General features: G+C 43.9%; 1 protein-coding gene across 2 annotated transcripts in view; it reads right to left on the reverse strand.

Annotated features, from left to right (window-relative positions):
- LOC135536155 (tripartite motif-containing protein 16-like) overlaps positions 1–11,891 on the reverse strand; it is a 17,363-nt gene extending 5,472 nt beyond the window's left edge. For both annotated transcript variants that reach the window (XM_064962546.1, XM_064962545.1), the window contains exons 1-3: positions 11,204–11,891; positions 10,677–10,772; positions 8,331–8,564 (exon numbers count right to left, since the gene is read on the reverse strand). In XM_064962546.1, the coding sequence (XP_064818618.1) occupies positions 8,331–8,564; positions 10,677–10,772; positions 11,204–11,800 (927 nt within the window). In that variant the 5' untranslated portion in view covers positions 11,801–11,891. The remainder of the gene's footprint in view (positions 1–8,330; positions 8,565–10,676; positions 10,773–11,203) is intronic.
- Between the last annotated feature and the right edge of the window lie 813 nt (positions 11,892–12,704).

The raw sequence follows: 12,704 nt of genomic DNA on the forward strand, positions 1-12,704 counted from the left end.
TGAGCAGCTGCTGAAAAATGAGCTCCTGTATATATTGAGATTTAAATGGTTTTTTAGAGTGAAGTACATCGAAAAAATCAAAAGAAAACCGCAAGACTCAATAGAAGACAAAACAAGCAACAAACCAAAAAGACAGGCTTTTGAAAAAGTAACTATTTTTCATAAAATTGTACAGTTATCTTAGCTAGCTGAATTGTTTACTTGTTGCTAAGCAGTTGCTAGGGACTCTCCTGGAAGAAGCTAGCTAGCTATCAAAGAATAACAAAAAGAACAGAAGAAAGGAAGACAAAATAAGGACAAAATAAGGACAGAAGAAAAAGGAAAAGAAAAAGGACAACAAAGTGAAACAGTCCTCTAAAGAAACAAGAGACCATAATACAAGAAACATTGCTTCTGTTGCAACATTGTAGCAAACATCACCAGCGTTGCTATGGAAATTGTTTACCCACCAGACATCCAAACAGAGAAAGCTAAGAAAAGTTTCAAAGGTTTGTTGATGGGACAGAACCATGAATGCCTGTTTGCAGATCTTACCAGTTACAAAACAAGAGCAAATTTAATTTTTAATACCAATCGAGGGAACATATGGAAAAAGGTTATTTGTAAACATTTTCCTTTCTCAAAAAAGAGGGGCATCAGCCAAGGATGTCAGATCAGCATTTTTGAAGAAGCTGACCAGAGCAACACATATCAAACAATAAACTTATATAATAATGGAACTGTATTGATACAAGGCAATGATTCAAGCCTCCAAGCTTTTGAGAATAGGTTTGCTGCCCTAAAAGCAGACGCTGAAATAATCTCAGAAACTGAGGAAAAAGTCAAGGAGGGAGATGGAGAAAAGCAGACCCCAATGGTCTCTGTGACCCAGCAGGAAGCCCTCGATGTCCCTCTACCTACCTCACCTGCAGCAGACAGAGTCAAGGACATGTCAATTTCAATAAGAACACCTGCTATGCAACGTTTCCACGACACCCTCTCTCTAGTCGAAGCAGAGGTCATAGAACTCAGAGAGAACAAGCTTCAAGAGGAGGACACTATCCAGAAACTGAAAGAAGAGATGAAACAGTTCAGGGAGGAGAGCAGAGCATCTATTGCTAAATTAGAAAGCAGAATGGACAAGCTGAGTCAGACAAATGATGACCTCAGAGACCATCTGAGCACAACAAGAAAGGAGCTAGAACAAAAGAGAGGTACATTGACACCCTCAACCGGCAGCGAGTCATTGTGTCCTCTGTATCTAGAGAACATGTCCACCAGCTTGGCATAACACAATCAGAACCTGAGACCAGCATGGCCTTCACCACACAGCCTGATGACACTGCTCCAGCCCAGGTCAACCTACCAGCCTCCCAGTCTGCTCCAGCCCAGGTCAACTTACCAGCATCCCAGTCTGCTCCAGCCCAGGTCAACTTACCAGCATCCCAGTCTTCTCCAGCCCAGGTCAACTTACCAGCATCCCAGTCTGCTCCAGCCCAGGTCAACCTACCAGCCTCCCAGTCTGCTCCAGCCCAGGTCAACTTACCAGCATCCCAGTCTTCTCCAGCCCAGGTCAACTTACCAGCATCCCAGTCTGCTCCAGCCCAGGTCAACTTACCAGCATCCCAGTCTGCTCCAACCCAGGTCAACCTACCAGCCTCCCAGTCTGCTCCAGCCCAGGTCAACTTACCAGCATCCCAGTCTGCTCCAACCCAGGTCAACTTACCAGCCTCTCAGTCTGCTCCAGCCCAGGTCAATTTACCAGCCTCCCAGTCTGCTCCAGCCCAGGTTAACTTACCAGCCTCCCAATCTGCTCCAGCCCAGGTCAACTTACCAGCCTCCCAGTCTGCTCCAGCCCAGGTCAACCTACCAGCCTCCCAATCTGCTCCAGCCCAGGTCAACTTACCATCCTCCCAGTCTGCGCCACCCAGAAAATCACCCACAACTGCAATCCTAATTGATTCAAATGGGAAGTTCTTAGTCCAGGAAAGATTATTCCCTAGACACAAGGTGTATAAGTTCTGGTGTCCTACAGCTGAGAGTGCAATGCAGCTACTCAGTCAGACCAAGATTGACACCCCTGACAACATCATCATCCACACTGGCACAAACGACCTTCATGCTAAAGGTGAAAATGTATCTGGGGCAGTGAGAAGAGTGGCAGAACTGGCACAGGCTATGTTCCCTACAACCAATATAGTTGTGTCCACCCTCCTACCAAGAAAAGACTTCCCAGGAAAGTTGATCAACAAAATAAATCAACAGATCACTGTGGACTGTGCCTCACTGCTCAACGTCAGAACGGCTCACCACCCCACTCTGACATGTCAACACTTATATGATAATGTACATCTTGATCAGGACAGTATCAGAACCTTTGCCAAGGACCTAAAAGATGCAACACTTGGCAGGGACCCACACACCCATCACCCCAACAACAAAGGTCCCCCGCCCCACCATCTGAAACAACAGTACCTCAACCATCCCGAGGAGAAAAGAGCTAGACACAGCTTATTACAGCACAGCTATACTAGACCAGGCCCACCACAGCACATATTTACCAGACCAGACCCGCCTCAGGACAGCACGACTAGACCCATCCCATCACAACACAGCTCTACTAGACCTGGCCCATCACAACATAGCTCTACTAGACCCAGCCCATCACAACACAGCTCTACTAGACCCAGCCCATCACAACATAGCTCTACTAGACCCAGCCCATCACAACACAGCTCTACTAGACCCAGGTCATCACAACACAGCTCTACTAGACCCAGCCCATCACAACACAGCTCTGACCACTACTCCAGGGTCGGACAGAACACTGCCCTTCAGGGAAGTAGACCACATGACGCAGTCCACACCTTGTATCAGTCAGATCATCAGCCTACATATGCTGAGGTAACCTCTGGCAGAAGACCCCTAGAACAATCAGAGATAGGAGAGGTGCGCCAACTACTGCAACTAATATGCAGACTACTGAGCTAGACAGTCCCTTTAATTCACACACGGGCACGCACGCGCACACACACGCACACACAGGGTTGCAGATTGCATTGTACTTATTTTATGTGCAATCTTATTCCATTCTTATTAATTTGTTTACAACTATTCTTAATTTTATTGACACCGGTATTATAATAATAATTCTGTGTGATGGTGTGTGTCTGCGTGTGTATATGTATATATATATGTGTGTCTGCGTGTGTGTGTGTGTGTGTGTGTGTGTGTGTGTGTGTGTGTGTATGTATGTATGTATGTATGTATGTATGTATGTATGTATGTATGTATGTATATATATATGTATATATGTGTGTATGTGTATGTATATATATATATATATATATATATATATATATATGTGTGTATGTGTATGTGTATGTATATATATATATATATATATAGTATTATTTTTATTTGTTTTTTTCGATGTACTTTACTCAAACCAGTGAATATCACTTATTATAAATGAGATCATTAACTATCAGCTCTTGGAATATCCAGGGCCTATACTCTTCACATTTTGGTTATAAAACAACAAATCCAGAATTGCTTAAAAACATCAAGGGACAGGACATCATAATCCTACTGGAAACATGGTGTCGTGGAGACATAGATACTCAGTGTCCCTCAGGCTATAGAGAAAGTTTACTACCGTCAATCAAACATAAACATGTTAAAAGGGGCCGAGACTCAGGTGGAATCATCATTTGGCATAAGCGGGACTTAGCGCTGGATGAAATGAAAAAAGGTACCACTCACATTTGGCTAAAACTTAACAAAGGTACAATCTATTGTGACAACGATGTATACATATGTGCAGCTTATGCTCCTCCTTCAGATTCATCATATTATGATGATCAGTTTTTTGACAATCTCCAGACAGAAATCATTACATTTCAGGCACAGGGTAAAGTGCTTCTTTGTGGAGATTTCAATGCAAGAACAGGTTCTGAGCCTGACTACACTGATGCGGGAGGTAACCATCACATATTTGGACACCCGTCCTTATACAGTAGCCCTATTATAAATAATAGAAACAGTCCTGACCAAATACTGAACAAAAATGGAAAGGAGTTAGTACATCTCTGTCGAGCCTTAGGCCTGTACATGCTTAATGGTAGAATCAGAGGGGACTCTTTAGGTCAGTTTACTTACTGCTCAGCTCTTGGGACAAGTGTAGTCGATTATGCCATCACTGACATTGACCCCTCTTCCATTAGTGCATTCACTGTCAGACCACAGACACCCTTGTCAGATCACAGTCAGATCAACGTGTTTCTGAAGAAATTAACCGGCAATATTCATTCAAAAAACAGCCCAATAAACTCTACAACATAAACCAATCATACAGATGGGCTCCAAACAGTGCAGAGAGATTCACTGAAGCATTGAACTCAAATGAAATAATGAACTCTATACAGTTTTTCAATAACTCACGGTACCAAAACAATAAAGATGGTGTCAATTCAGCTACTCAAAACATCAACTGCATATTCCAAAAAGCAGCATCGAAAGCAAATTTGAGAAAACCAAAGAAATGCAACATCAGAAGCAAAAATCAAAATGTTTCTGACAAATGGTTTGATAATGAATGTAAAACAATTAGAAAACACTTGAGACAAATGTCAAACAAAAAACATAAGCAGCAAAACAACCCAGAGCTACGATATGAATACTTTGAAACTCTGAAACAGTATAAACAAACACTGAAACGCAAGAAATTTAATTATACCAACAGGACACTTGATGAAATTGAAAACGCAATTGACCAAAATCAGTTCTGGGACATGTGGAACAATTTAAGCACAACAAAGCCACAAGAATTAGCAATACAAGATGTAGGAATTTGGAAAACTTATTTTGATAATCTATACAAAAACATCCCACAAAAAAGACTTGCAACAGAACCAATTAGAAATTAAAGAAAAAATTGAACATCCTTGAATCAGTCATTAAAAACAACCAAAATCCATTAGATTACCCAATAACCCAACAAGAACTAAATGAAAAGCTAAAATCTATTAAATCAAAGAAGGCTTGTGGTCTAGACAACATCAGAAATGAAATGCTGAAAAACAGCACACCTGAGTTGCAAAATGCTGTGCTTAAATTGTTCAACATGGTTTTAACTTCTGGCTGCTTCCCTGATGTCTGGAACCAGGGGCTCATCTCCCCTATCCACAAAAGTGGAGACAAATCAGACCCCAATAATTACAGGGGAATTTGTGTAAACAGTAACTTGGGAAAGATTTTCTGTAGCATTTTGAATTCAAGAATTCAAACCTTTCTTCAAGAAAAAATGTAATAAGTAAATGTCAAATTGGCTTTCTCCCCTAACCATCGCACTACTGACCATATATACACCTTACACACACTAATTAATAAACACGTCCACCAAAAAAAAGAGGGCAAAATCTTTGCTTGCTTTATTGACTTTAAAAAGCATTTGATTCGATTTGGCACGAAGGGCTATTCTACAAAATTCTACAAAGTGGACTTGGTGGTAAGGTATATGACTTAATAAAATGTATGTACACAGAAAACAAGTGTGCAATAAAAATCAAAAACCAAAGAACAGAATTTTTTTCACAATGTCGAGGTGTGAGACAAGGCTGCAGTTTGAGTCCAAATCTTTTCAACATTTATATCAATGAATTAGCAGACATGTTGGACCAATCTCCAGCCCCAGGACTCACACTATTTGACACAGAGGTGAAATACCTGCTATATGCTGATGACGTGGTACTTCTATCACCAACCAAAGAAGGTCTTCAACAGAAAATTAATATTCTGGAGCAATATTGCCATAATTGGGCCCTGGCAGTAAATTTCCAAAAAACTAAAATCATGATTTTCCCAAAAAAAAAAACAGATGTCAGAAACACAAATATAAATTCACCCTGAACAACACCTTAATTGAACACACAAAAAATTACACCTATCTTGGTCTGACCATATCTGCATCGGGAAACTTTAATATGGCAGTGAATGCACTCAAAGAAAAAGCCCGCAGAGCAATGTATGCAATAAAAATGAAATTATTCAAAATCAACATCCCAATTAGAATTTGGACTAAAATATTTGACAGTGTAATCCTACCAATAGCTCTTTATGGAAGTGAGGTTTGGGGGCCACTCAATAAACTGGACTTTAAAATGTGGGACAAACATCCAATTGAAGCCCTACATGCAGAATTCTGTCGGAAAATCCTACAAGTTCAGAGAAATACACCAACTAATGCATGTAGGGCAGAATTGGGCCGTTTTCCAGTAATAATGAAAATACAGAAAAGATCATTAAAATTTTGGCTACATCTGAATTCAAGTCCAAATTCAAGTCTGCAATTTAAATCACTTCAAACCCAAGAGCTGAGCCCAGAACGAGCCCTCTCAGTCAGCTGGTGTTGGACCTCACCAACCAAGCTGACACCAGCACTGCTTCAAAAGAAAGAATTCCAATAAGCAAAATCATGAACCAATCAAAGGAATCATATTTACAACATTGGAAAAATGAAACAAAATCCCAAAGCCGACTAAATTGCTATCTGACCCTAAACAGAGAATATGAATTGGCTGATTATCTCTACTCTGTCAGAGATACGAAGCAGAGACAGATCCTTACCAAGTACAGGCTGAGTGACCACCGATTGGCAATAGAAACCGGCAGACATAAAAAGACATGGCTACCCAAAGAGGAGCGTGTATGTGGTCACTGCATAACAGGGGAGGTAGAGACAGAGATGCACTTTCTCCTTTACTGTGATAAATATTCCTCACAAAGAGATTCATTATTCACAGAAATTACTAAACATATTCCAAATTTTTACAAATTGAACCCAGAGGAAAAACTAAGAATACTCATGGGCGAAGGAGCAATGGCTCCTCTTGCAGCCAAATATGTATTTTCCTGCCATAGCCTGAGGGACACTGAATAATAACATCTGCATAGTAAGCAGTAACTTAATTGTTATTGCTATTATTGTTATTACTGTATAATAATTATTATTATTTTTGTATTTAATTTTGTATTATTATTTACTACACTTTTATATTTTATATTTGCTATCATTTAGAATTTTGTTCCAATGTATATTGTATACATTGTTGCTTTGGCAATATTGACACAATGTTTTTCATGCCAATAAAGCAGCTTGAATTTGAATTTGAATTTGAGAGGGACGGACAGAGAGAGAGAGAGAGAGAGAGAGGGACGGACAGAGAGAGAGAGAGGGACGGACAGAGAGAGAGAGAGGGACGGACAGAGAGAGAGAGAGGGACGGACAGAGAGAGAGAGAGGGACGGACAGAGAGAGACGGACAGAGAGAGAGAGAGGGACGGACAGAGAGAGACGGACAGAGAGAGACGGACAGAGAGAGAGACGGACAGAGAGAGAGACGGACAGAGAGAGAGAGAGGGACGGACAGAGAGAGAGAGAGAGACGGACAGAGAGAGAGAGACGGACAGAGAGAGAGAGAGAGACGGACAGAGAGAGAGAGAGACGGACAGAGAGAGAGAGAGAGACGGACAGAGAGAGAGAGGGACGGACAGAGAGAGAGAGAGGGACGGAATGAGAGAGAGAGGGACGGACAGAGAGAGAGAGAGGGACGGACAGAGAGAGAGAGAGAGGGACGGACAGAGAGAGAGAGGACAGACAGAGAGAGAGAGAGAGAGATGGACAGAGAGAGAGAGAGAGAGACGGACAGAGAGAGAGAGAGAGAGAGACGGACAGAGAGAGAGAGAGGGACGGACAGAGAGAGAGAGAGAGGGACGGACAGAGAGAGAGAGAGAGGGACGGACAGAGAGAGAGAGAGAGGGACGGACAGAGAGAGAGAGAGGGACGGACAGAGAGAGAGAGAGAGGGACGGACAGAGAGAGAGAGAGGGACGGACAGAGAGAGAGAGAGGGACGGACAGAGAGAGAGAGGGACGGACAGAGAGAGAGAGAGGGACGGACGGAGAGAGAGAGAGAGAGAGACAGAGAGAGAGAGAGAGTGGGACGGACAGACACAGAGGGACGGACAGAGAGAGAGAGACAGAGTGGGACGGACAGACAGAGAGGGACGGACAGAAAGAGAGAGAGGGACGGACAGAAAGAGAGAGAGGGACGGACAGAAACAGAGAGAGGGACGGACAGAAACAGAGAGAGAGGAACGGACAGAGAGAGAGAGAGGAACGGACAGAGAGAGAGAGAGGAACGGACAGAGAGAGAGAGAGGAACGGACAGAGAGAGAGAGAGAGAGAGGAACGGACAGAGAGAGAGGGACGGACAGAGAGAGAGGGACGGACAGAGAGGACAGAGAGACATTTCCCATGAAGTTAATTTCATATCACAAGACAGTTTAGTTACCTGGAGGAAATGGATATGATCCTCTGTGTGTGAGAGCTGCTCCAGCTCAGTGCTTCTCTTCCTCAGCTCAGCGATCTCCTGCTTCAGTTGCTCCAGGAGTCCTTCAGCTTGACTCACTTGAGCCTTCTCTTGGGCTCTGATCAGCTCCTTCACCTCAGAGTTCCTTCTCTCTATGGAGCGGATCAGCTCAGTAAAGATCTGATCACTGTCCTCCACTGCTGACTGTGCAGAGCGCTGGAGAGACAGAGACAGAGAGAGAGACAGAGAGAGAGAGAGAGAGAGAGAGAGAGAGAGAGAGAGAGAGAGACAGAGAGAGAGAGAGAGAGAGAGACAGAGAGACAGAGAGAGAGAGAGAGAGAGACAGAGAGAGAGAGAGACAGAGAGACAGAGAGAGAGATAGACAGGTTCAGTCAGAACTCTGCTCTCCAGGTCCACCAGGCCTTGTTCTCCCTCCTGGACAGACAGGTACAGAACACCTCTTGGTCCTGCTCTACTCTCCTCCCTCCTGGACAGACAGGTACAGAACACCTCTTGGTCCTGCTCTACTCTCCTCCCTCCTGGACAGACAGGTACAGAACACCTCTTGGTCCTGCTCTACTCTCCTCCCTCCTGGACAGACAGGTACAGAACACCTCTTGGTCCTGCTCTACTCTCGTCCCTCCTGGACAGACAGGTACAGAACACCTCTTGGTCCTGCTCTACTCTCCTCCCTCCTGGACAGACAGGTACAGAACACCTCTTGGTCCTGCTCTACTCTCCTCCCCCCTGGACAGACAGGTACAGAACACCTCTTGGTCCTGCTCTACTCTCCCCCCTCCTGGACAGACAGGTACAGGACACCTCTTGGTCCTGCTCTACTCTCCTCCCTCCTGGACAGACAGGTACAGAACACATCTTGGTCCTGCTCTACTCTCCTCCCTCCTGGACAGACAGGTACAGAACACCTCTTGGTCCTGCTCTACTCTCCTCCCTCCTGGACAGACAGGTACAGGACACCTCTTGGTCCTGCTCTACTCTCCTCCCTCCTGGACAGACAGATACAGAACACCTCTTGGTCCTGCTCTACTCTCCTCCCTCCTGGACAGACAGGTACAGAACACCTCTTGGTCCTGCTCTACTCTCCTCCCTCCTGGACAGACAGGTACAGAACACCTCTTGGTCCTGCTCTACTCTCCTCCCTCCTGGACAGACAGGTACCGAACACCTCTTGGTCCTGCTCTACTCTCCTCCCTCCTGGACAGACAGGTACAGAACACCTCTTGGTCCTGCTCTACTCTCCTCCCTCCTGGACAGACAGGTACCGAACACCTCTTGGTCCTGCTCTACTCTCCTCCCTCCTGGACAGACAGGTACAGAACACCTCTTGGTATATCATATATATCTCATATCATCATTCAGAAGTCAACAATACATGCACGGTTCTCTCTCTTCCATAACATAATCCACAGTGTCACCTCTGCCTCTTCTTCGTTTCACCAATGATTAACTTCAACCCAAAGACTGGTGACATCCTGTGGAAGTTGTAGGAACTGTAAACTGGGCGCTATCTAATTTCCCTTGACAAAGACAATTCAGGGAACTGCCAGAGGGATTTTTGTTTTTCTGAACAGTTTTTCCTTGGGCTTTTGCCTGCTACATAAGTTCTGTTATAGTCACAGACATGATTGAACCAGTTTTAGAAACTTCAGAGTGTTTTCTATCCACACATACTAATCATATGCATATACTATAGTCCTGGCATGAGTAGCAGGAAGTTGAACAACAAAACCCACATGCTTTTTATCAAAAGGTAAAAATGCTGCACCCTATCCTTTAAGAGGTGTGGTCCACAAACCAACGTTAAAGGTGCATGGCGCCACCTACTGTTCTGGAGTGTGTTCAATCACGGTTTACACCTCTAAATCCTCCAACCAAACTCAGTACTTCTGAGAAAATAAAAGAGTCCTACTAACTTCTAATAGACCCTCCCCCATCCCCCAAATCCCTTCCAAGTGTAATGTTTACTGTTCATTTCTGATTGTTTATTTCACTTTTGTTTATTGTCTATTTCACTTGCTTTGGCAATGAAACATATATTTCCATGCCAATAAAGCCCTATGAATTTAATTCAATTGAGAGAGAGACAGTTCCATTTTAATGTATAGGGGACATGAGTCGTCATGGTTACTCATGGTTATGTGATGAGGCAGCCCAGTTGGTTACATGAACCAGTCTATTCTCTGAAAGGGGTCCAGACAGCCTGTTCCGAACAGTGGGGTCAGTGGGATTGAATAGGGGCCCCTCTCTCTCTCTCTGACTGGAGGAGAGAAGTGAAATGGTGTGTCTCCTCTGGTCAACAATACTCACCTTGAAAGACTCCACAGCCTGTTGGAGCTCCTTCAGCTCCTTCTCTCTCTCCTGGAATCTCTGCTGGACCTTCTGCTGACTCATTCCCAGCTGCCTCTGTGGAGAATCACTCTTCAATGAGCTATCAAGCTTTATTAGTCCAGTAGATCAATAGTATAGTAATGTGACATAGGACCCATAGAGAGGAAGGTCTACAATCCTGAGGAAGTCCCTTTACAATATGATATTATGTTGCTATGTGAATGATTATAGTTTTTATGGCAGGATTTCATGTATCAAGGGGTTGAGACTGAACTTTGGACTCAAAAAACGCTATTCAGAATGATAATAGTGTTTGACTTTAGAAAATGGTGATACATTTGGAGAATCTGGGTTAACATATCTATATACTCAAGGTTTGTGTTCATATTTGTTCTGCTGTGGATCCATTTCATTTAAATGATCTCATATTCAAACAGATTTAGTTCCTACTGTATTTTTAATTCTTTGTTTATCAGACAGCCACCAACAAGTTGTTCTGGTCTTACCTGTTTCTCAGTCCTCTCTGCTGCAGCTGACACTGTATCATGGCCTTTATGTTCATCCATTGTACACAGATAACAGATACACTGCTGATCGGTACGACAGTAAACCTCCAGCAGTTTGTCATGATGAGAGCAGATCTTCTCCTGTAGTTGTGCGGTGGCTTTGACCAGCTTGTGCTTCTTGAAAGCAGGAGATTCATAGTGAGATTGGAGGTGAGTCTCACAGTAAGAGGCCAGACACGCCAGACAGGACATGAGGGCTTTCTGCTTTCTGGTCCCAGTGCAGACATCACACGCCACATCTCCAGGTCCAGCATAGCACAGAGCAGGAGGGGGAGCAGCCTGGAGTCCTGTCTTCCTCAGTTTCTCCACCAGCTCAGCCAACATGTTATTTTTCATCAGATTAAGCCTTGGAGTGAAGGTCTCTCTGCACTGAGGACAGCTATAGACCCCTTTCAGAACATCCTGATCCCAGCAGCCCTCAATACAGCTCCTACAGTAACTGTGTCCACAGGCAGTAGTGACCGGCTCCTTCAGTAGATCCAGACAGACAGAACAACAGAACTGGTCCTGGTCCAGCAGATCTCCCTGTTGAGCCATTTGGACGGTTGTTCACTCTCACACAGACAGATGACACAGAGACTCAGATCAGTTTTGTTTTCACAGAAGTTAGTTTTGGGGAGGTGTGGACTTTCTGGTTCTGCCAGATTGGTGAGTTTAGAGGGAAGGAGAGAGGGAGGGGTTAGAGGGGGAGGGGTTAGAGAGAGGGAGGGGTTAGAGAGAGGGAGGGAGAGGTTAGAGGGGGAGGGGTTATAGAGAGGGAGGGGTTAGAGAGAGGGAGGGAGGGGTTAGAGGGAGGGAGAGAGAAAGAAATGCATGCAACGTCGAGAAGGAGACAAAGATTTTGGTTCCTAGGTTAAATTATAGTTCCTGATTAGATTTTATTTAATCCATTTTAGAAAAAGACTAATGTAACCAAAGGTGTCCAAAGGTCTCTGAATAACTTCTGAATGCCCTGTAATGCCATCTATAGTGCCTTGCGAAATTATTCACCCCCCTTGGCATTTTTCCTATTTTGTTGCCTTACAACCTGAAATTAAAAAAGATTTTTGGAGAGTTGGTAACATTTGATTTACACAACATGCCTACCACTTTGAATGCCTACATGTCTACCACTTTGAATGCCTACATGTCTACCACTTTATTGTGAAACAAACAAGAAATAAGAGAAAAAGAAAAGAAAACTGGAGCGTGCAAAACTATTCAACTCCCCAACGTCAATACTTTGTAGATCCACCTTTTGCTGCAATTACAGCTGCAAGTCCCTTGGGATATGTCTCTATGAGCTTGGCACATCGAGCCACTGGGATTCTTTCCCACGTTTCAATGCTAAACTTCTCCAGCTCCTTCAAGTTGGATGGGTTCCTGCTGGTGTACAGCAATCTTTAAGTCATACCACAATTGGATTGAGGTCTGGGCTTTGACTTGGCCATTCCAAGACATT

The sequence above is a fragment of the Oncorhynchus masou genome, unplaced genomic scaffold (assembly GCF_036934945.1).
Source record: "Oncorhynchus masou masou isolate Uvic2021 unplaced genomic scaffold, UVic_Omas_1.1 unplaced_scaffold_564, whole genome shotgun sequence".
NCBI classification, from domain to species: Eukaryota; Metazoa; Chordata; class Actinopteri; order Salmoniformes; family Salmonidae; genus Oncorhynchus; species Oncorhynchus masou.